Genomic DNA, 25567 nt, shown 5'->3' with positions numbered 1-25567 from the left:
GGGCTGAATGGCCTGATTGTGTGCTCTATATTTTATGCAATAATAAACCAAACAAAATAAATCCTTTACATCTATTGAATTTATCTCCCTCAAGTTGCATGGAATTTCCCTGTTACAAGTTCAAATACATTACAGAGGTGGAAATTTTAAAAAAGAAACTTCAAAATGCCATGGCACTGACTCTGGAAAATAATGCATTTGAAAGGAGACTAGCTTTAGAAGAACAATCAGTTTACATCAGCTGTAATACCATTAGAACAGCAAGACTGCCAGACGAACCTTGGAACACATTTCATGGATTTAAACTTCTTTACAACTTCATCTCTATCATCTTTTTAACTTGTGTTCTGGATGCTACAGCATGTGCATGTGTATATTTTACTTTTTAAATTAGTTTTATTATAAACTCAAGTAAATTTTGTTGATTCAAGAAATCTATCAGGCTTAAGTTTTCATGTAGCTTTTATATACTTTCAAGCATATGCTGAATTGAAAAAAAAATTAAAATTCAAACTAATGAAACTTCCAGATTGAGAAGTGAGGAATTTATTCATCTCTCTGGATTCGGTTTAACAATGTATTCAGAACATTCCAAAGTGCTTCATAGCCAATTGTTGATTTTTGAAGATTTTAATTATTTGAAAGGCAAGTACAACAGACAACTTGTATACACTAAGATCCCATAGCAGCAAACGAATGAATGAGTGAATTTATGGTGGTTGTGCAAGGCTTGAATGTTTGTCAGGGCAACAGGAGAACCTTTGTGTCTTTGAACAGTGACCACCAGAGATCATTGACACCACCTGAGAATACAAGTGTGGTTTAAAATCTCATCTGAGAAAGAAATTGTATTACAATAATTTAGACAAGTTTTCAATAATAAAGAAAATAAATAAAAGAGATAATGTGGTTATGATATTCGACTTAAAATCCAGAAAAAAACATGAAAAATCCCACCTCACAATGACAATTGATAATTTATTTTTAATTTTGTAAATAGAAAGCTGGCAAAAGTGAAAAGAATTATTTAATTTGCTTATCTATTTAAAGGACAGAAGTCCTTTATGTTACCCCAGCTGAACATTTATTTCTTGATCAAACAATTTTTGTTCACTTTATAAAAACATATACTCTTGTAAACAGATTAATTAGTCAGTATTGCTGCAACATTAATTTCCAAATCATCAGCTTATTTGTTCCTTCCATGAATGTTCCACATTTTTCTTTCTGTTTTTCGTTTGGATCATGCATCTTTCAACTCCTGGCTGTTTGCAGTATCTTGCTATGTTGTTGCCTTGAATGCATGTGACTGTATTTGAAGAAAGTAGTCAGTGATTAATATTTAGGGTGTCTTGAAACAGAAAAGATGCTATTTAAACAAACTTTATTTAATGAAATACGTGGAATTAGAGGGTGACGACAGGGCATGGAATGGAATTAAAACAGAAGATGGGCAGAAATTTAGAAAAAAAGGTAGATGATACCAAAAATTTTGGATAGAAACGAAAATAAACCATGGAAAGTAGAAGTGCAACATTTTGGAAATTTTTGCAAGGTTTGTAGCTCAGGTTGAGGTTTACTCGCTGAGCTGTAGGTTGATACCCAGACGTTTCATTACCTGGTTAGGTAACATCATCAGTGGCGACCTCCAAGTGAAGCTTCACTTGGAGGTCGCCACTGATGATGTTACCTACCCAGGTAATGAAATTTCTGGGTATCAAACCTACAGCTCAGCGAGCAAACCTACACCCTAAATTTTGGAAATGTAAGAGAGTGGGCTTTATTGTGATGTTCTCCCTGCTCCTAATTGAAAGCTGAACTATTTCTCCAGGTGCATGGCAATGTGACCTTTTGTTATAAATTCTGTGTCTTATGGTCCTGCTCCACAACCACCTGATAAAGGAGCACCGCTCAGAAAGCTAGTGCTTCCAAATAAACCTATTGGACTATGACCTGGTGTTGTGTGATTTTTGAACATTTTTCCCCAGTGTGAGTTCAGCCACAGGTCAGAGGTTGCTCGCTGCCTTTTCCTTCCGGAGTTATTGTCCCTGTTGAGGGATGGCGGCGGGAGCTGAACAATTGTGATCGCTGTCAGTGTGGCTCCGTAGCGCTGGCCATGGACGAGGCGAGCCTGGAGGCGGCCATCGAGGTGTACAAGGCCCAGCTGCAGCAGGTGGAGGCGGCGCTGGGATCCGGGGCCCAAGCCGATGCTCAGGCCGACCTGCTCCAGCTCCAGGCCGACCTGCAGCAGTTGGTCGCCCTGACCGAGTCCAGCCTCCTATCGGTCCGCAAGAGCCAGCTCCTGGAGCAGCTACAGCGAGGCGCCTCGTCGCCGGAGCCCGAGGCCCAGCCGGGGCTCGACGCCGAATACGCCGCTTTCCAGGCGGCCCTGGGCGAGGCCGAGGGGAGCCGGGAGCCGGGGAGCGGCGATGAGGCCGAGGCCGAGGCTGAGGCTGGGGAGATGAGCGGCGCCAAGGTGCGGGCTCCTTACCGCCCTGCCTGGGGCCCTGTGCAGTATCACAACGCCATGGTGGTGGGTATGGAGGCTGACCAGCCGCCCGAGCCCACAGTCCGTGTCCTGTGGATCCACCCGACCCAGAGAGCCATGAAACCCTGCCCCTTCTACCTGAGTGGGACCTGCCGCTTCCTGGACTCATGCAGGTAACTCAGGAAGGGAAGGCTCAACACATGGAAAAACATCATTGGGGGGAGTTCAAAGTTAGGGTCAGTCATAATCGCTGGTACAGCCCACAAAAACATTCAGGAGCACATTACCAAGACGCTGGAGAAACCCGGCAGATCTGCCAGCATCTATGGAGGAAAAACAGAGTTAACGTTTTGAATCCAGTGACCCTTCCAAACGTTAACTCTGCTCTCTCTCTCTCTTCAGATGTTACCAGACCTGCTGAGTTTCTCCAGCAATTTCTGTTTTCATTTCAGATTTTCAACATCTAAGGTTTAATTTTAGAGTTCGTGATATGTTTACCCTCTACAGGAGTAATTGAGACACATGGTGTTGAGGAGATGTTACTTAAAAAAGGCTAGTGCAATGAATATGAGGTAATGCCATGAAGAAGGATGAGGTTATGCTCGTATGGAGCACCATAGGCAAGTTGGCCAAATGTTATTGTGCTGAAAATTTGAAGGTTGATCTACCTCAAAGGCCGCAGAACTGTGCATTTTACAGTTGTATATCTATTTAAACATAAAATAGTCTCAGTTTTGTAAAGAGTGGCCACAAATTCAAAATAAATTATGGAAATAATCATTCTCATTCTCGGCAGGTTCATAGGCTGTGACTAGAAGGGTGCTGCAAGGATTAGTGCTTGGACCCCTCTCACCCACTCCAACCTCACCCTCTGAATGTGCAGCCCTCCATTCCCTCCGCTCCAACCCCAACCTCACCATCAAATCAGCAGACAAGGGAGGCGCCGTAGTAGTTTGGCGCACCGACCTTTACACCGCTGAGGCTAAACGCCAGCTAGCGGACACCTCCTCCTACTACCCCCTTGACCGTGACCCCGCCTCCCACCACCAAACCATCATCTCCCAGACCATCCAGAAACTCATCACCTCAGGGGATCTCCCATCCACCGCCTCCAACCTCATAGTCCCACAACCCTGCACCGCCCGTTTCTACCTCCTGCCCAAAATTCGCAAACCTGACTGCCCCGGCCGACCCATTGTCTCAGCCTGCTCCTGCCCCACCGAACTCATCTCTGCATACCTCGACATGGTCCTGTCCCCCTTAGTCCAAGAACTCCCCACCTACGTTCGGGACACCACCCACGCCCTCCACCTCCTCCATGATTTTCGCTTCCCCGATCCCCAACGCCTTATCTTCACCATGGACATCCAGTCCCTGTACACCTCCATCCCCCATCACGAAGGACTTAAAGCCCTCCGCTTCTTCCTTTCCCGCCGTACTAACCAGTACCCTTCTACTGACACCCTCCTTCGACTGACTGAACTGGTCCTCACCCTGAACAACTTCTCTTTCCAATCCTCCCACTTCCTCCAAACCAAAGGAGTAGCCATGGGCACCCGCATGGGTCCCAGCTATGCCTGCCTCTTCGTAGGATATGTGGAACAGTCCATCTTCCGCAGCTCCACTGGCACCACCCCCCACCTTTTCCTCCGCTACATTGATGACTGTATCGGCGCTGCCTCATGCTCCCATGAGGAGGTTCAACAGTTCATCCACTTTACCAACACCTTCCACCCTGACCTCAAATTCACCTGGACCGTCTCAGACTCCTCCCTCCCCTTCTTAGACCTTTCCACTTCTATCTCGGGTGACCGAATCGACACGGACATTTACTATAAACCGACTGACTCCCACAGCTACCGAGACTACACCTCCTCCCACCCTGCCCCCTGTAAGAACGCCATCCCATATTCCCAATTCCTTCGTCTCCCCCACATCTGCTCCCAGGAGGACCAGTTCCAAAACCGTACAACCCAGATTACCTCCTTCTTCAAGGACCGCAATTTCCCACCAGACATAGTCGACGATGCCCTTCACCACATCTCTTCCATTTCCCGCTCCTCCGCCCTCAGACCCCGCCCCTCCAACCGCCACCAGGACAGAACCCCACTGGTCCTCACCTACCACCCCATCAACCTCCATGTACAACGTATCATCCGCCGTCATTTCCGCCACCTCCAAACGGACCCCATCACCAGGGATATATTTCCCTCCCCTCCCCTATCAGCATTCCGAAAAGACCACTCCCTCCGTGACTCCCTCGTCAGGTTCACACCCCCCACCAACCCAACCTCCACTCCCGGCACCTTCTCCTGCAACCGCAAGAAATGCAAAACTTGCGCCCACACCTCCCCCCTTACTTCCCTCCAAGGCCCCAAGGGACACTTCCATATCCGCCACAAATTCACCTGCACCTCCACACACATCATCTATTGCATCCGCTGCACCCGATGTGGCCTCCTCTATATTGGGGAGACAGGCCGTCTACTTGCGGAACGTTTCAGAGAGCACCTCTGGGACACCCGAACCAACCAATCCAACACCCCGTAGCCTAACACTTTAACTCCCCCTCCCACTCCACCAAGGACATGCAGGTCCTTGGACTCCTCCATCGCCAGACCATGGCAACACAACGGTTGGAGGAAGAGCGCCTCATCTTCTGCCTGGGAACCCTCCAACCACAAGGGATGAACTCAGATTTCTCCAGTTTCCTCATTTCCCCTCCCCCCACCTTGTCTCAGTCAAATCCCTCGAGCTCAGCACCGCCTTCCTAACCTGCAATCTTCTTCCTGACCTCTCCACCCACCCCACTCCGGCCTATCACCCTCAACTTGACCTCCCTCTACCTATCGCATTTCCAACACCCCTCCCCCAAGACCCTCCTCCTACCTTTTATCTTAGCCTGCTTCATTCCTGAAGAAAGGCTTATGCCCGAAACGTCGATTCTCCTGTTCCTTGGATGCTGCCTGACCTGCTGCGCTTTTCCAGCAACACATTTTCAGCTCCCAGCTATATATATTGGGCATGAGGACCGAATTTAATATTTCCAAGTTTATTCATGACACCAAACTAGGTGGTAATGTGAGTTGTGAGGATGCTGCACAGAGGCTTCAAGGATATTTAGACCGGCTGAAAATGAATGGTACTTGGAATATCATGTGGAAAGTGTGAAGCTATTCATTTTAGTAGGAAAATTAGAAAGGCAAAGTATTATGTGGTGAAAATGAGAAACGTTGATATTAAAATAGATCTGGGTAACCTTGTTTGTATATCACTGAAGGTAATGTACAGAGTCAGCAGGCAGTTGGGAAGGCTAATGGTATGTTAGTTTTGTTGCAACAGGATTTTGCAGGAGTCATGCTACAATTATATAGAGCCTTGGTGAGACTGCACCTTGCATATTGTGTGTAGCTTTGTTTCATTTCCTCAGGGATGATACACTTGCCATTGTGGTATATAAAGCAAATATTCATCAGACTTACTCCTTAGTGGGAAGAATTTAGATTAGGTTAGATTCCTGACCATATGGAAACAGGCCCTTCAGCCCAACAAGTCCACACCGACCCTCCGAAGAGCAACCCCCCCCCCACTTCTGACTAATGTACCTAAAAACTATGGGCAGTTTAACATGGCCAATTCACTTTTGGAATGTGGGAGGAAACCAGAGTACCCGGAAGAAACCCACGCAGACACGGCGACAATGTGCTGGAATCGAACCGGGACCTGGTGCTGTGAGGCAGCAGTGTTAACCACTGAGCCACCGTGCCGCCCATTGTCTTAGGAGGACAGCTTGAGGGGACTGGACCTATATTTTAGAGTTCAGAAGAATGAGATTTGATCATATTGAAGCATATAAAATATTTACAAGACTTATCACAGTTGATGCAGGAAGGTGTATCTATAACAAAGGAACAGTCTCAAAATAGGAGGTTGTCCATTTGGGACTAAGATGAGGATGAAGTTTTTCACTTGGTGAATTATTTTTTTCAGAGAGCTGTGGAGGGTCAGTCATTGATCATATTAAAGACAGAAATATTTCTAGATCTAAAATACATCAAGGGATATGTGGATTGTGTGGCAAAATAGTATTGAGGTAGATGGTCAGCCGTGATTTGATTGAATGGTGGAACAGGCTTGATGAGTCAAATCAATGTTTAAAATATATAGTGGCAGTGGGTGAATGCATTTTCCCTAATCACAAGAAAATATAATAGGGTGGCTGATCAGTGAAAAGTTGCTCTTGTATATAGATCGTAAGGAGTGTCTCTAATCAGAGGCTAGCTCTCTTATGCATGCTATTGTTCGGCTCACTTCTATCAATAGTACAGCAGTGAGAAAGCTGCAAAGGGGTGGGGGAGACAAGGGATAGCATAGTCTACAAAGAGGCGGGGGGAAGGTTTGCAAATGGATTGGAGGTCGAAGGGGTTTAGGGCTATGCAAAGGGACTGAGTAGGTGGGAAGATGGGGACATGGATTTAGGTGGGAAAAGGAGGTTCTGAGGGCAGTCAGAGACCAGAGGCATCTGAAGGGGCAACAAGGGAGGTGGGAGTGGCAGGGAGGAACTGGTGTTGCGAAGAGAGCAGGCTGCTAACTGGGAAAATCACAAGATAATAAAATACTTGCAAACGAATTTGGAATTCCCTTGTTCAGTGCTGCATATGTTCAGGAGATTTTTGCAAAAATTGCAGCAGATATTATTGTGATGAACATAAGAGCTAGGAGTAGGCCATTGGCCCTTCGAGCCTGCTCCACCATTCAGTAAGCTCATGGCTGATCTTTTGTGGCCACAGCTCCACTTATCCGCCCTCTCACCATAACCCTTAATTCCTTTGCTGTTCAAAAAAATGATCTATTTTTAGCTTTTAAAACATTTACCGAGTAAGCCTCAACTACTTCACTTGGCAGGGAATTCCACAGATTCACAACCCTCTGGGTGAAGAAGTTCCTTCTCAATTCAGTCCTAAATCTGCTCCCCCTAATTTTGAGGCTATGCCCTCTTGTCCCAGTTTTACCTATCAGTGGAAACATCCTCTCTACTTGTATCTTATCTATTCCCATCATAACTTTAAATGTTTCTATATGATCCCCCCACATTCTTCTAAATTCCAAGGAATATAATCACAGTCTACTCAGCCTCTTCTCATAAGCCAACCCCCGCAACTTCTGAATCAATCTAGTGAACCTCCTCTGCACTCCCTCTAGTCCTGTACATTCGTTCTCAAGTAGGGGCAGTCCAGAACTAGAAGGCATAGGTTTAGGGTGAGAGGGGAAAGATATAAAAGGGACCTAAAGGGCAATCTTTTCACACAGAGGATGGTGCATGTATGGAATGAACTGCTAGAGGAAGTGGTGGAGGCTGGTACAATTACAGCATTTAAAAGGTATCTGGATGGGTATATGAATAGGGAGGGTTTAGATGGATATGGGCCAAGTGCTGGCAAATGGGACTAGATTAGTTTAGGATATCTGGTCGGTATGGATGAGTTGGACTAAAAGGTCTGTTTCCGTGCTGTACATCTCTATGACTCTGTGTGGCCTCATCAACACCCTACTTTTAAAAACTCAATCCCTTTAGCAATGAAGGACAAAATTCCATTTGCCTTCTTAATTACCTGTTATACCTGCAGACCAATCTTCTGTGATTCATGCACAAGGACAGCCAGCTGCATTTGCACAGCAGCATGCTGCAATTTTTTACCATTCAAGTATTAATCCTTTTTACTGTTATTCCTACCAAAATGGATAACTTCACATTTATTAACACTGTACTCCATCTGCCAGGCCTTAACCCACTCACTTAAACTATCTGTGTCCCTCTGCAAACTTTCATAGTCCTCTGCTGATTTTGTTCTACCACTCATCTTAGTGTCATTCACAAACTCTTGGTTGTTAAACTTAACACTGAGGTGAAGTAAGTTGGGTTAGTCACTGCCTGGTTGAAATATTCCAGCTTTGAATATGCAATGAATACGTATTAGCTGTAATTTCACTATTCTGGAGGATGTATTTAGGGTGAAAGCTTCTTGTGTATAGAAGTATGTCAGTTATTTTGATGAAAGAAACATCGCTGACTTTTGTCATTGTGCAATTTAAATACCGTGTCGATAAAATTAATGATTAGGAGGTGTTGGTGTTGGAATGGGGTGTACAAAGTTAAAAATCACACAACACCAGGTTTATTTGGAAGCCCTAGCTTTCGGAGCGCTGCTCCTTCATCAGGTGGTTGTGGAGTATAAGATCGTAAGACACAGAATTTATAGCAAATGTTTACAGTGTGATGTAGCTGAAATTATATATTGAAAAAGACCTGGATTGTTTGTTAACTCTCATCTTTAGAATGGGCGAATTGGTTTCAGTTCTTTCATATGTAAGTTACATTCTAAATTGAACTTTAACAGTAGGTGCCATGTTAGCCCAGATGTTGCATTGAAGGTGTGAGGTGCCCTGTGTGAGGTTGCCTGTGCCCCAGTATTCAGACTTATTCTAATCTAAAAAAGGGGCTTACAGAATCTTACATGGATTTATTAAATTTTTGAGCAAAATACAACATCATTCTGCAAGTACAAATTCACCCCACAAACTTATACATGTGGGTGTATGCATGCAAAGCATGCAGAGGAGGGTGGGAGGTAGTATGAGTGTATGTGTGTGAGTGCTTCCAAATAAACCTGTTGGACTGTAGTCTGGAGTTGTGTGGTTTTTAACTGTATAAAATTAATGCTTTCTTTGTTTGTTGTGGCTTTACGTTTAATGGAAAATTGATAACACTGGAAATATTAATGGATTTTTCTAATTCTGTGAGAGTCCACTCACTCAATGAGTGAGGTGTCAGTCACTGGGTTGGGGGTTGGGAATGGAGAGAATGGATTCACAGGACAGCCTCTGAAGAGTCATCACAGGGAATTGATGGCCGAGTAGTATTATCGCTGGACTGTTACTCAAGACGGTTAGATAAAGTTCTAGGGAACATTGTTCAAATCCCGGCATGGCAGATGGTGGAATTTGAATTCAATAAATATCTGGAATAAGAACTTAATGACTGCTATATATATCCATTGCCAATTATTGGGAAAAAGCTATCTGGTTTAGTAATGTCCTTTAGGGAAAGAAATCTGGTTGACTCTCAACTGCCCTCTGGGCAATTAGGGATGAGCACTAAATGCTGCCTAGCCAGCGATACTCTCATTCCGTGAATGAATAAAGAAAAAAAATTTTGATAAAGGGGAGCCCTTTGATGTACTATACTTGGATTTCCAGAAGACATTTGACAAAGTGGCTTGGAAAAGTTGTTGTTGAAAGTAGGCACTCATTGTGTATGGAGTGATTTATTTGCAAAGATAGAAGACTGGCTAGCCAGAAAAAAAAGAGTGTATATGTAAATTCATTTATTTTTCAACAGATTGGCAAGATATGACTGTGAGGTCTCCATCTTTTCCAATTTAATTTTAAAGATGGTGAATGGCAGGTGGAGTTTAATTTGGATAAGTGCAAGTATTGCATTTTGGTAAAACAAGTAGAGGTAGGACTTTAGCAATTTAAAATTTGGGCTGTGGGTGGTGTTGTAGAGCAGTGTGACCTTGAAGTTCAGATACATTATTCTTTGAACTTTGTGTCATGTGAAAATGGAGTGGTTAAGGTGTTTAGCATGCTTGCCTTCATTGCTCGGATCTTTTGAGTACAGGAGTTGGGACATCATGTTGAGGTTGTACAGGATGTTGGTGAGGCTTCTTCTGGAGTACCGTGTTCAGATCTGATCTCCCTGTTGTAGGAAGGATAGAAAAGATTTACCAGAATGTTGCTGGGATTGGCAGGTTTGAGTTCTAAAAATAGGCTGGAATTGTTTTTACTGAAGTGTAGGAGGTTGAGGTTTATAATGTGCTGAGGTACAGTTAAGGTGAACGGCAGGTGTCTTTTCTCCAGGGTGGAAGATTTCAGAACTAGGGGGCATATTTTTAAGATGGAAAGAGAAGAAGGGCAACTTTTTTTCACAGTTTTTTTGTGTGGGAAAGTGGTGGATGCAGATATAGTTACAATTTTGAAAAGACATTTGCATAAGTCCATGAATAAGAAAGGTTTGCAGGGATATGGGCCAAACATAGGTAGTTGGGGCTAGTTTAATTTGGGATTATGGTCGGCGTGGACTTGTTGGACAGAAGGGTCTGTTTCGATACTGTGCGACTGTAAATGCTTCATAATTCAACACAAACATAGAAAGCAATGATACTACATGCCTGCATTTTCTAATAAAAGGTAGTAAGAATCTGAAAATAGACCTCAAAAATCAGAGTAATGCTCAAGAGTAAAACTCGAAATGAGGGAAATTGGCCTGCTTCTGATCCTGTGATGCGTATATGTGAACAACGTATTAGCATACAAGTCAGCAGCGAGAGAAAGTCACTTGAAACACAATCTTCTAGATATCCTTTCAAGATGAAAGACAAAACTGAAACCATACATTTGAGTTATCAGTAATATTACCTCAGTGTTTGTGGCTGTGTCAGCTGTTGCTTCCTACCCTTTCCTAAAAACATGCTTACCTTTGCCCTAGTCTTTTATTGCTCCAGCTTCACCCCCTCACCCCAATCATAATCAACTAATTTCTGCTGTACTTGTTTCTTCATCCAACTATCTTGACCCAGTACTAACTAACTTATTAAAGTTCCTTTAGAAAGGCAACATTTTCCTTACCTTCAAAACTGTCATCATTAGCTGCTTCCTCAAAGAATGCTGTTGTGGTTCTGTTCGCCGAGCTGGAAGTTTTTGTTGCAAACGTTTCGTCTCCTGTCTAGGTGACATCCTCAGTGCTTGGGAGCCTCCTGTGAAGCGCTTCTGTGGTGTTTCCTCCGGCATTTATAGTGGCCTGTCCCTGCCGCTTCCGGTTGTCAGTTTCAGCTGTCGCTGTAGTGGCCGGTATATTGGGTCCAGGTCTATGTGCTTGTTGATGGAGTTTGTGGATGAGTGCCATGCTTCTAGGAATTCCCTGGCTGTTCTTTGTTTTGCTTGCCCTGTAATGGTAGTGTTGTCCCAGTCAAATTCATGTTGCTTGTCGTCTGCGTGTGTGTCTACTAGGGATAGCTGGTCGTGTCGTTTCGTGGCTAGTTTCCACCTCTGCCTTAAAATATTGCACGCAATATTCCAACAGTGGCCTTCCATCTACCTCTGCCTTAAAATATTGAAATACACTTCTTGCGCCACTTTTGAGAAAGAGAGTTGAAAGGCAATCAACCTTCTGTGAGAAAAATATTCTCCCTATCTATGTCTTAAATGAGTGACGACTTAATAGAGTCATAGAGATGTACAGCACGGAAACAAACCCTTCGGTCCAACCCATACATGCCGACCAGATATCCCAACCCAATCTAGTCCCACCTGCCAGCACCCAGCCCATATCCCTCCAAAACCTTCCTATTCCTATACCCATCCAAATGCCTCTTAAATGATGCAATTGTACCAGCCTCCACCGCTTCCTCTGGCAGCTCATTCCATACACATACCACCCTCTGTGTGAAACAGTTGCCCCTTAGGTCTCTTTTATATCTTTCCCCTCTCACCCTAAACCTATACCCTCTAGTTCTAGACTCCCCCACCTCAGGGAAAAGACTTTGTCTATTTATCCTATCCATGCCCCTCATAATTTTGTAAACCTCTATAAAGTCACCCCTCAGCCTCCGACGCTCCAGGGAAAACAGCCCCAGCCTGTTCAGCCTCTCTCTATACCTCAAATCCTTCAGCCCTGGCAACATCCTTGTAAATCTTTTCTGAACCCTTTCAAGTTTCACAACATCTTTCTGATAGGAAGGAGACCAGAATTGCACGCAATATTCCAACAGTGGCCTAACCAATGTCCTGTACAGCCGCAACATGACCTCCCAACCCCTGTAGTCAATACTCTAACCAATAATAGAAAGAAATTTTAAACAGTGTCTCCTCGTTCTAGATTCTTCCACGAGAGGAATCATCCTCTTCCACTGCATCCGTCCAGAAGCTTGCGTGATCTTGAATGTTTCACTCAAGTTGTCTTTTATTCTTCTGAACTCCACTGTTTAAAGGCATCGCCTGTCCAGCCTTTCCTCATAAGACAACCCATCCACTTCATTTATTAGCCTAACATCCTAGAAACTGGATTAGCAATATAAATACTATGGCTGCAAAGGCAGATCTGAGGGTGGAAGTTTTGCTGCAGCAAATTTCAGTCTGACTCCACAAAGTCTGTTCACTGTCTATAAGACATAAGTCAGGAGTGTGCTGAAATGCTTTCTACTTCCCTTGATAGCTGTGACTGCAACTGCTTATCAGAATTCACTCCCTTTATCACTGGTGCACTATGACAATGCACTGCAGTACATCGCCCAGGCTCTTGAGATAACACTGTCTAAACCCACGACCTATTGCACTTAAAAGGGCAGCTCATGTATAGGAATACTACCATCTCTAAGTTGTCTCCAAGCCATACACTGTCCTGACATGAAACTATACTGGGTCAAAATCTTGGAGTTGCTTCTTTCCCAACATTACAGCCCAAGGACAATAGCAGTTCAAGAACGCAGATCATCACCACCTTCTCAAGGCCAGCGAGGGATGGGTAATAATTGCCGGGTCACTAACCATGACCCATGATTGAAATTTTTTTGTAAAACCTTTATGCTGACTATATGGAAATTCCATCCTTGTGCTGCCTATATTGTTGGCATCTACATGGACCATGATGACTGTATCATCCTGCTACCACTGTAAGTTCTTCAGCATTGAGCAGATGCCCCAAACTATAGCCCTGGGCAGGCAACATGACCTTTTGGACTCTCTCTTTTTGCTGCTGGGAACAGCGTAAATTTCACAAGCTATACTGTCCCCTTCTACCACTACTATTCTTTTTGCTTACTCCACATGAACAGCTTCCTGTATCAATGCCCCATGGTCAGTTAGCTCATCAACCCTGTAGCACCCCACTCTTATCCTGATAAGCTGAAAGAATCTGAAATCTATTGGGCAATTGTAAAGCCAAATCTCTTACTGTTCAACTCTTGGACCCTTTGCCTACCTCACTTGGAGTTACTCTCTCCTTTTTCAAATATCAGTGGTATAGAGTTGCCATTTTCTCAGAGGATCATAGGGCTGCTCTTCCATTAGTGAGTGACAATCTGTGGTGGTTGAATTTCATTATTGCTTTAGGCGAGGGGTGAGGTTGAGAGGACCTTTATGTTGGCCTCAGTCAGTACAGAAATTGTAGGCATCACTGCATTACAAACCAGCTATCCAGACAACTGAGCAATGCACATGCGAAGCATTTATTCACCAACCACTCAACTTCACAACTTTACCATGTTGTCAGTTTTTCTTCAATGCCATGTTTCCCTAAAGCTGCAACAGACAGATGTCTCATGCTAGTTTGTCTGCAAGGAAAGGGATGGCCTTGATGCTGGCCCTCCAATAATTCTCTCTCCTAGGTTTATTGGTTCCCTTTCATATCCCTCTGTGCCTCCGAACTATCTGTTCTGTCTGCAAGTGTGGTGAAACGGTTAAAAATTATGTCCCAATACATGTGTGAATCTAACCGGAATGGAGGTGTTGCTTAGTCCCGTGTGAATTTTATTACACACCTCCCCGTGTGAATCTTCTTATCTGTATGTAACCAGAATGGAATGTGTTTTTTAGCCTTGCTCTGCTGTTCACATGAATGTTTATATCTGGAAAAGAGTATATCAGCTGGAAAAGTCTCCAGTTCGGTGAGTCTGCTCCGGGGTTACGTTTAACCGCCGAGCGTGGGTTGTTGGCAACCGCTCTACGAGAACTGACGGCTCCCAGTTCCGGTAACATGTAGAGTGAGTATAAGCCAGACCCGTTGTGGCGACGCTGCGGGGAATAAAATGCCCATATTCTAGCAGACTCGCCTCTTGGTCGTTTGTTCTGTGTCAGACTACTCTCCTACGAACCTGACCTTGAGAATTTTTTAAAACAGCAAGGTAAATGAAAGCCCCAAGTTGGGACCTCAATTTATTATCTTTCCCTCGTTTTAATGATTCCCTTCCTGATATGCCTTAGCATCCTTCTGCCAGAAAGGTCATGTGGTTGATTGGCCTGCTATCACTCACTGCCTGTGGTCTCACGTGAAACGTAACTGTTTGCATGAGGTATAGACATGGCTGGTGCATGTGGAAAAGAAAAGGAGGAGGTAAAATTTTACTAAAAACATATAATGAAAGATATATGGATTTTAGAGGAGACTTTACAGTGCTGGAACTAATTGTGTCTGACTAGGTACTCCCATGGAGAGGTGGTAGCTATGTCTGAACTACGTGAATTTGAAGAATTGGACCTAAGTCCACTTGAGGTGGGGTCAGCCTGTTTAGCGAAATATGAAGATGAGATTTGGTACCCAGCTAAAATCCTAGGTAAGTACAACGTATTTACATTTCCTGACTGATTTCATCTAATGTAATTTACCTGCTGGGAAAACAAAAAATAATATGCTTGTGTTAGTACACAATTCACCATAAAATACATGCATGTTCACACACCCACATATATATTATACCTCCATGCAGATTTGATATTGAACTACTGTATTTCACAAGTCATAATGAAAGTATTCCTGGATTGAAAGTAAAGATTTCTTGAATGAGTTAGTTTTCAATAAAACACTTCTGTTTAAAAGTTTTGTCTTTTCAAACTGTCCATGTTTATTCTCTGGAGGCCTCTTCCTTTTTTTGATTGCCCCACAGCATGGAGGAAAATTGCTGATTAGCCCCCCCCCCCCCCAACAACAACAAAAAACATCCTTCACCTGAGACAATCACCCCATTTCTAGCTTCACTCAACAGCTCTTCGTGAATTATGCCTTGCCTTCGGCTGCGAAATATATTAAAACATAGATTACTATTCAGCCCACTTTTACCTCCAAGCTTCAACTTTATTGTATGCAATTTGTTTTTTAAATGGCCAGACAGAGGTTAGGTGAGAGATGAAAATGTGGCGATAGAGATTATCCAAATCCCAAAGATAGAATGAGGCGAGGAGTCAACATGAGCAACTCATGTAATTTTAGAAGGTTTTGAGAAATTCATACTTAAAAACTTGTTTAATCATGGAAATGGTTTCTGTCTTTCAGATATTGACAATGGTTATTTTACAGTAAAATTTGATTCCTTGCTTCAAAAGGAGATTGTAGTGGAGGGAGATGGGATCATGCCAATACCTCAGGCTGATGAGTCTTCCTCCTCTAGCTCTGAGGATGAAGGAGAGCTTGGTTATGCAAAAGGTAAGTACTTTTGTTTTTGATAGAATCCCTACAGTGTGCAAACAGACCATTCAGCCCAATGAGTCCACACCAATCCTCTGAAGAGCAACCCACCCAGACCTATTCCCCCTACCTTATTCTCTAACCTTGCTAATGCACCTAACCAACACATCACTGAACACTATGGATAATGTAGCTTGGCCAACCCACCTGAAGTGCACATCTTTGGGCTAGGAAACCTGTGAAATGGGTTTCAGTTTTCTTTAGAAAATCTAGTCTTTTGTGGATTTTGCAATGGAGGATGTTACAGGGAGCTGTGCCATGTAGCAGGTTAAGTCAATTTGTTAGCTAACAAAGCGATTACTGGTGTAAACTTGTTCTTTGGTCAGGGAGAGGGAACTAGCAAGAATTTAAGGGCTGTGAAAGATTCAACGTGGCTGTGGGAAGGAATCATTGGAGTGAGCCTTGATACTGAAGATCTATTTTGGGTCTTTCTAAGACTTTGGGAAAGGAACTTTAGATATGGGTGTTGCAGTTCTTGAAACAGGGAGACATGAATCTGTCGGAACCGAACAGTGACAGATATTCTATAAAGTCCTGTGGAAAGTGTGTTGTGAAGTATAAATGTGGCATTGGATTTTGGGGAGTGGTACAATGTGTTTGATACTTTTGCTGAGATACAAAATTAACATTGGTGATCACTTAAGCAATTTTTGTATTCTGTGCAGTAGTCCCAAATTTAATTTAATAGTTCCAGTCTTTGCATATAGGCGTAGTCCAGAGAACAAGAAAAACATTGTTAGTAAAGAAATCATTAACTTTTTCCATAAAACAAATGTTATTTAAAATACTTATTCAAATAATGACCTTAACTGGTAACATTTTTTGAAAAAATATTCTTTGATGTAATCATGTTAAAGATGGTTATCTTTTCTGTAGTTTCAAGTTATGGTTGCCTACTTAGTAATGTTTAGTCTGTATGTTTCTTTTAGTTTATTTGCAGAAAAAGTATTTAGAATTGAAACTTTTCGTGAGTTTCCTTTAAGTTGGCCATTGGGAAGTCAGATAGCTTTTTAAACATCAATAATTATAACAAAGTTCTGCTACTGTATAAGGAAGTACACTGGCAGCAGACTGCTACATTAGTACATTTAGGTTTATCAAGCAGCTGAGCAAACTAAGCCCTTTGTATTCAACTAAATGCACATTTATTGCTGAGTAGCTACACTGGCTTGTGAGTTACCTTGTTGGCCACTTACTTTCAAAGTAATAATGTTTGGATCCTGTTGATCCACTATCCATTACAGTTACTCGGCTTATAAGAAAAGGGTCTGCTAACAGTACCATTTTATTTGTGTTTAAATTATTAGGAGGAGTCATGAATGAATCTCTTGACTAGAAATAATTTTCATTGATTAGTGGTTTGATGTTAACATGTATTGACATGCAACCTATTGCAATTATGTACTAAATTAAATCTGAGGAGATGAGCTAGAAAACTAATTTTTATAATATATATATTCATATATATATAATGGAGTCAATTTTCATGTTCACTGAATGACAATATGGCAGAGTTTATCCGTTCTTGATAGAACTAATTTCAGTGAAATCCTGCAGATTCTATGATTTCTGTTTAAAGAACGAATGATAAAACTAATCTTACATAATGCATAAAAACAGGTTTTATAAATGTCAGGAGATCCTTCTGTTAGATAATGTTACCTTGTATGGTGATGAAATGTCTGAAAACAAACTTACCAGGTCAGCGAGCAAACCTGCATCCAGAATGTTAACCTGAGCTACAAATCTTCTCCAAACTCGCTAACACCTATGGGCGCAACACACTAAAACTGGCCCGAAGATGGGAAACCAGCGCCATCCGACAGAGTGCCACCCGCGCACAGCTCACTTATATGTTACCTAGTATGGTGACAAAATGTCTGAAAACAAACCTTCCACTCAGTGAGCAAACTTACATCCAGATTCCTGTCAAAAGTAGACAATCAGAAGGCTGGAAGAACAGAGCAAGCCAGGCAGCATCAGGAGATGGAGAAGTCTAGGCGGTGAATGCAAGATTAACTCTCGCATCACTATTTAAATTTCTAAATTTTGTCATTTATTGCAACCAAATACTGAATTATGTTTGGTAAATTGATTTTCATGAAGAAACACTTTACCTATATGTGTCAATCAATGTCCCTGCAGATTTGACTAAGCGTTTTGCAAAACAAAATTTATCCTAAATTTAACCATAATGGTAGATTTTAAGAATAATTAACAATGTTGTCTTCCAACATTTTGATTTTAAAATTTGAATTGAAATTTCTCCAGAGCCTCTTCTGGCCCCATCTCTGCATAATTCTTCAGTCTAAAATCTTAGTTTTTGTTTTGCTGTTTCAGTCCCATTGCTTCCCTTTCTTGCCTGTATTTCACAGCATTTTTGCAGAAAATCAGAATTGTCACCGTGCAGAAGGAGGCCTTTTGGCCCATTGTATCTGCAGTAGCACTTGGTGAATTGTCACATACCATGTTTCAGAATTTTCAAGAACTGTTTTTTTTAAAATAAATTTCAATCCTCCAAGATTTATTGTAAACATATCACTTCAGCTGTGGTTTCATTCACTTCTGCTATTTTGTTGCAAACTTCCTGTTTGCTGCATGCACTTCTTCCTGTGGAATTACTGGTGGTATATTGCTATTTATATCAATATATGTTATCTTGATTAAATATCTTAAGGTCACAAAAATAATTTAAAGTTGTAATGAAACCACTCCTATTTTACAATTTGATTTCACAGTTTTGGATGAAAAGTCTGTGTCATGGGGAAATTGGAGTCCAGCTTGCAGCTCTTCATTTGCTGGTTGGGAAGCTCATACTCGGGGAATAGGATCTAAATTAATGGTTAAACTGGGTTACGAATTTGGAAAAGGTAAGAATTCATTAATTTGCCTTACTGCATTGCTCTCAAATGGTGATCTTCTGTTTGAGAACTGCCATGTGTTTGATACCTTTGTTGAGATAAAAAATGAACACTGGTGATTACAACTTAAGCAATTTTCTATTATGTGTAACAGTCCCAAATTTATCTTACTATTTCCTGTACTCCAGTTTTTGGATATTGGTCTAGTTTTGAAAACGGGGAAGATGTTGTTAGTAAAGAAATCATTAATTTTTTTGAAAAGCAAATATTGATATTTATCATTAAAAAGTTATCACTTTTGTTATGGACCAGGCCAGACCCCTCAAAACCTTTCAAGAAGGTAGCCCAGACCCTAACTTTTCTAGTTGTTTTAAGCAGGTGTATAGTGAATATTCCAGGAGTGATGCAGCTGGTCAAACCACTCTGTTTTAGCAAAACAATTTATTTACAGGTTATCAAATGAAACATGAACAAAAGAGAACATAATATAGGATAACTTAACCTATCTGAAAACTCAACAGACTCAATCGCAACTTAATGATGCTGCTCCAATTTCCTGTAATGTCCCCATAAATATACCTCATGGCAAAAAAGTAAATTCAAACACAGGTTCTCACAAAGAGAGATGTCAAAGAGAGAATCAGCATAAAGCCTCTTTCAGTGTAACTGTTTCTGTGGGTCCCCAGCACTTTACAACTGCTAAACTAAACCAAACTAGAAAAATCCCCTAACTGGAAGAGCTGGCCGCTCCCCTTTCATTGTGCAAGTGTTTTAACGAAAACATAAAAGCCCTTTTCCCTGATTGTTGCCTTAGGAGTATCTGTTAGCCATAATCAAAGTGGTCTAACCCAGACAAATAGGAACCTCTGCCTTTTACAACCCGCCTTGGAGAAAAAAAGGGACAACGTAACCTTGTTAAAGGAGCAGCACATAAACTGGTAACATTTTTAAAGTTTTTTCTTTGAGGGTATGTAGGTGAATTAGCAATTCTTGCCTGTCCCTAATTACGCTTCAAAACCTGGTGATGACCCATTTTTGAACCACTGGAATCCATATGACGTAGCTTTTCACAGTGCAGTTGGGAATTAAGATCCAGGATATTGATACAATGGTAATGAAGGAACAGTGATATTGTTCCAAGTCAGCCTAGTGTATGCCCATGAGGAACACTTACAGGTGATGGTCCCTCTGCATATACTGCTGTTACCCTTCTAGGCCATAGAGATTTCAGGTTTGGAAGTGGCTTTTGAAGGAGCCTTGATGGGTTGCTGCATAGCATCTTGTAGGTAGTACACATTGCTGCCTCTGTGTGTTACTGATGGATATCGTGCATGTTGAACTGATTTGGAGGGCATGCTCTCTTTTAGGTTTGGGGAAGAATGCTGATGGTCGAGTGGAGCCTGTACAAGCAGTGGTTTTACCTCCGGGAAAATCCCTCGATCAATGTGCTGAAATCCTGCAAAAAAAGCGGGAAGGAAAACTGAACCATCTGCACAAAAAGAAGTACAAGAGGAAAAGCGAAGGAGGCTCCCATACTGTTAAAGAAAGAAAACCTTGTCAGACTGTATTTGACTTTTTGAATGACAAACTTCAAAGTACTGGTCAGACTAGCAGTTCACCAGTTCCGACTGGATTCCCCATGAGAGAAAAAAGTAGCAAAGAACGTTATAGGGGTACTAAAGGCACAAAGAAAGCTCTAAATATCCATCTTTTTCAAATAACAGAGAAGATTGAACATACAGAAAAGGACATTGCAAGAATTATGGAGGCACTTGCAAGAAATGTTGGAAGGTATCTTATGTACAGCTTTGTTTACTGTTTTGGGCTTAATTCAGTTCGTGGGCCTGATTTGATTAGTTGCAGTATTGTTTATAATAGTAGATAGTTGCCCATAAATCCCATTTAAAGTACACCTACACCTCCACTCCACCTTCCATTTCCATTCCATAGTCATCTGCTCACTGTGTGACATAGGGAGTAAGTTTCATACATGCTACTTCGATAGTAACCCAACAAGAATGGTTCATCATTGTAAGAACTCTCATAACTTTTCTCCATTAAAAATGTAAGCTAGTTCCTAAGAGGAGGTAGTGAGAATTACCCCCTTGCTGTTTTGTTCTTGGCTGACTTCAAATTCTAAATAAGTATTTTGCATCAGTATTTACTGTGGAAAAGGATATGGAAGATATAGAATGTAGGGAAATAGATGGTGACACCTTGAAAAATATCCATATTACAGAGGAGGAAGTGCTGGATGTCTTGAAACGCAAAAGGTGAATAACTCCTCAGGACCTGATCAGGTGTACCCGAGAACTCTGTGGAAAGCTAGAGAAGTGATTGCTGTACCTCTTGCTGAGATATTTGTATCATCAATAGTCACAGGAGGTTGGCTAACGTGGTACCACTGTTTAAGAAGAGTGGTAAGGACAGGCCAGTGAACTACAGACCAGTGAGCCTGACGTTGGTGGTGGGCAAGTTGTTGGAGGGAATCCTGAAGGACAGGATATACATGTATTTGGAAAGGCAAGGACTGATTAAGGATAGTCAACATGGCTTTATGTGTGGGAAATCATGTCTCACAAACTTGATTGAGCTTTTTGAATAAGTAACAGAGGATTGATGAGGGCAGAGCAATAGATGTGATCTATATGGACTTCAGTAAGGTGTTCGACAAGGTTCCCAATGGGAGACTGGTTAGCAAGATTAGACCTCATGGGATATAGGGAGGACTAGCCATTTGGATATAGAACTGGCTCAAAGGTAGAAGACAGAGGATGGTGATGGAGGGTTGTTTTTCAGACTGGAGGCCTGTGACCAGTGGAGTGCCACAAGGATCGGTGCTGGGTCCTCTACTTTTTGTCATTTATATAAATGATTTGGATGCGAGCATAAGAGGTATAGTTAGTAAGTTTGCAGATGCCACCAAAATTGGAGGTGTGGTGGACAGTGAAAAAGGTTACCTCAGATTACTACAGGATCTTGATCAGATGGGGCAATAGGCTGAGAAGTGGTAGATGGAGTTTAATTCAGATAAATGTAGGTGCTGCATTTTGGGAAAGCAAATCTTAGCAGGACATATATACTTAATGGTGAGGTCCTAGGGAGTGTTGCTAAACAAAGAGATTTTGGAGTGCAGGTTCATAGTTTCTTGAAAGTGGAGTCACAGGTAGATAGGATAGTGAAGAACGCGTTTGGTATGCTTTCCTTGAGTACAGGAGTTGGGAGGTCATATTGCGGCTGTACAGGACATTGGTTAGGCCACTGTTGGAATATTGCGTGCAATTCTGGTCTCTTCCCATCGGAAAGCTGTTGTGAAACTTGAAAGGGTTCAGAAAAGATTTATAAGAATGTTGCCAGGGTTGGAGGATTTGAGCTATAAGGAGAGGCTGAACAGGCTGGGGCTGTTTTCCCTGGAGTGTCGGAGGCTGAGGGGTGACCTTATAGAGTTTTACAAAATTGAGGGGCATGCATAGGGTAAATAGACAAAGTCTTTTCCCTGGTGTGGGGGAGTCCAGAACTAGAGGGCATAGGTTTAGGGTGAGAGGGGAAAGATATAAAAGAGACATAAGGGGCAACGTTTTTACACAGAGGGTGGTACATGTATGGAATGAGCTGCCAGAGGAAGTGGTGGAGGCTGGTACAATTGCAACATTAAAAAGGCATTTGGATGGGTATATGAATAGGAAGAGTTTGGAGGAATATGGGCCAGGTGCTTTCAGGTGGGACTAGATTGGATTAGGATATCTGGTCAACATGGACGGGTAGGACCGAAGGGTCTGTTTCCATGCTGAACATCTCTATGACTCTATTTGGCTGCAATCTTCTGCTCTAATCATCTGTTACTTGCCCATCCCCACCTGTGCCTGACTTAGATGGCCATTCAGATCTTTTGCCACAACTTTGTTCAGTCCTGGGCTCAGCTGTTTTGAAACCTTCAATTCCACTTTTCAGCCTGTTAACATGTCATTCCCATCTACATTAACCTATGGTAGTTTTCTATTCCTTAGTATACTGATTCTCAAATCCTCCTATTCTCACTGCCATATTTCTGTATACTACTCATAGTCTTTCACACCCACTCACTGCCTGTTCTCCTAAATTTGGATTTACTGCAATTCTCCTTCACCACCCTGACTTTTATAGCAGTTAACATCATCACCTTGCCATCTACAGATTCCTTCGAGACTCGTTCTCCTTGCTGTGTGACTTCAAGATCTGCCTCGTTTACATGCCTTTGAGCTAAATATTTGAACTGTCTTTGGAACCTTGCCCACAAACCCAGCTTCTTATTGGTGCACAATCCCTGCTATCCACAGGGAATCTACACTTGGCTACCAAAGAGAGCAAATAAATGCAAGTTGCATCTTCTTGTATGTTGGTAATCTCTCAGTACACATCGAAAGCTGAATCATATTGTTGGGCTTTGCAGATAGTCTCAACAAAGCCTTTCTAAAATTACTGAAGATAATTTAATCCTATGTCAGAGTTTGATTCATTGTGTAGAATCCTTATTTGTCCAATGGTGTACAAGTAAAGTTAGATTCTGTGTTTTGCTGAGCAAGGATCAAGATTCACCTCCATTATTAAGGAATTTCAGTGGGTATTGTCTCCACAACATCCCTTGGTAATCCGGTTCAATTTTCTTTACTTTTTTTTAAATCACAGAGACAAAGCAGTAACCACCCATCTGGAAGAGAAGTTATCTAATGCAAAGAAGCAATTGTCCTATCTAAAATCTCAAGAATCAGGGGCCCAACAAGAACAAAGGAAAGCAGACACACACAAGAAAATGACCAAATTCTGATTTAGTAATTCATTGTTCTTTGATATATTTTAAAAGTGGACAGTGTGCACAGCATTTTTTGCTGTAAGGTGTATCTGTTTTAATTAATGTAAAATGGTTCTTGTGGTTTGTGTTATTTTGTATTTGTCGTTTTGAACGTTTTGCAATTCAGCGCTAAGACTAATGATAAAAATCATTTGTGTTATTAGACAAGGTTGCAGCACATCCTGATCACAACTGCTTTGGTAACCCTTTAAAAGCTGATATTATTTAAGTTGATATTGTAAATTTATTCCGTTGGCAATATAACATTGCTGCCTTCAATGCCTTTTCTTCTGTACTTAAAACAACCATCTATTGAACTTAAGCCAGATTTGAATTGTTCTGATAGTACTTGGGAAATAACAGGCTGTAATACAAAACTTTCCTTTTTGAAGTGGCAGTGTTTCTGCCGCCATGTCAATATCTTTGAAAATTCATTTGCACATGCGAAATACCACGTTAATTGAAAATGTAATTTAAGGTTTTAGGCATTGCCTCATTCCCAAGTGGACATGTAATATATTTATATTGTCCTGGAAACTTATAGCTGTTTGATATTACAAAATAGATATTATTTAATTTTTGACTTTGTGTGATAAAGTACTCAATAAGAACATGGAAGGGTCATCCACAAATGATAAAGTAGAGAGAGAGATCCAAAATTAATAGCAGTCAGGGTGAGACACAAGGGATGTTGCAGAGGTAGAGTGAGACAAAGTCATGGTTAATTTTGAACATGGATTTTCTATGAAGAAAATAATGTTTTTTTTTAAAGTAATGAGGTAGGTTTTTAAAGTAATGATATGGAGTTATCAGATCAGCTATGATTAATTGGATGGCCAAGTGGACTGAGGGGGCTGAGTGGTCTACTTCTGCTCTTAATTTGTGTGTTGATGCTATTGTTCAGGGACTAAAATGGAGGTGTGCATGTGCAGGCAGTAGATGGTTAGGTTGTGAGTGGACCGGTTTTTTTTATTTAAGGAGGAAGTTGATGAGCACATTTTAGAAATCTGGAGGCAGCAGTAATATAAATGAATAATCATTTTTTCGTGCCTCAAGATGTCTTCCACTGAACAGGTTTTGGTGTTTTAGAGATTAACTGACAGATTTCAAGCACTAAATGGAAAATGATTTCAGGAACCTTTTATGATATTTAGTCAACAATGGCAAATGTCAATGAAAAGTTATAAAATTTAATAAACACATTTAGGAAGAAAAACAGTAGAGAAAGCAGATTTTTCTCATGCCCATTTTAGCTGAAATCTGCTTGTACCTTTTAATTGGAAGCTGTATTTCCACATTTAGTCATCTGTACATTTTGAAATGATGACTTCTGTTCCAAGTCATTAATTATTTTCCACTATTCTTGCTTTCTTCTGAACTAATTTCATATTTAAGATGCCATTACCTTTAATCGTAAGTACTTCAGTTTTGCTTATAAGTCTCTTGCATGGCATTTAGGAAATCCAACACCATACCAGTGAACAAAAAGAAAAACCAATTTCTCGTGCAAATCTGAATTAACACCAGAAAATGTTTGACGTGTAGCATATCTATTAACATCTAACTAATAAAATCCTTTCGTTGAGTTGCTACCTATTGCTTGACTTAAACAGCAATGTATTTATTTTTCTTTTCAAATGATGACAGACTAACTTTTCTGTGGACTCCTTGCAGTGCCTTATATGAAGAAGAAACTCATGCTCTGAGAATCTGCAAGATCCAAATTTACCTGGATACATGACTAACTTAATGGGGAGGAGCTCTTGACGCCACTGCACTGCCTACCCTCCCCACCTACACCGATAATAAAATAGTAAAGTTAAATACTACAGGACTAAGTTTTTAATTATTGTAAAACGTCGATAAGAGAAACTGGGAGTTTGAGATTAGGTTGGGAAAGAGAAGCTGTGGAGGGCACATCGCTATGGTCTGAGTCATGATGGCGTTTTATGTGATTAGCATAGGCTACTCAACATTCAGATGCTGACCATAATTTGCCACCCTCAACATTGCAGAACAATGTTTTTAATTGATGTGGGAATTCATCCAGTTTCTTAGAGCTGCCTGTGATCAACTGGAGGCAGAATGGAATC

General features: G+C 41.6%; 2 protein-coding genes across 11 annotated transcripts in view; one reads left to right on the top strand and one right to left on the bottom strand.

Moving 5' to 3' along the window:
• Positions 1-958: 958 nt before the first annotated feature.
• Positions 959-25567, bottom strand: part of LOC122560091 (P2Y purinoceptor 1) — a 43841-nt gene continuing 19232 nt past the window's right edge. For 3 of the 10 annotated variants that reach the window (XM_087994910.1, XM_087994914.1, XM_087994916.1), the window contains 3 exons: positions 11177-11682; positions 10142-10247; positions 959-1309 (listed from right to left, as the gene is read on the bottom strand). The gene's annotated coding sequence lies outside the window, so the exon portion shown is untranslated. The remainder of the gene's footprint in view (positions 1310-10141; positions 10248-11176; positions 11683-25567) is intronic. The other 7 variants (XM_087994915.1, XM_043710318.2, XM_087994918.1 and 4 more) reach the window with 4 other exon arrangements.
• zgpat (zinc finger, CCCH-type with G patch domain) lies at positions 2063-24254 on the top strand. The gene is made up of 6 exons (XM_043710319.2): positions 2063-2661; positions 14744-14877; positions 15594-15743; positions 18524-18655; positions 20014-20437; positions 23312-24254. The coding sequence occupies exons 1-6, from the start codon at positions 2117-2119 to the stop codon at positions 23448-23450; spliced, it is 1524 nt and encodes a 507-aa protein (XP_043566254.2). The 5' UTR covers positions 2063-2116; the 3' UTR covers positions 23451-24254.

This window comes from Chiloscyllium plagiosum, unplaced genomic scaffold (assembly GCF_037043375.1).
Source record: "Chiloscyllium plagiosum isolate Xiang-an unplaced genomic scaffold, Cpla_swu_hap1 HiC_scaffold_15, whole genome shotgun sequence".
Classification (NCBI taxonomy): domain Eukaryota; kingdom Metazoa; phylum Chordata; class Chondrichthyes; order Orectolobiformes; family Hemiscylliidae; genus Chiloscyllium; species Chiloscyllium plagiosum.
This window is presented reverse-complemented; position numbering and strand designations above follow the sequence as displayed.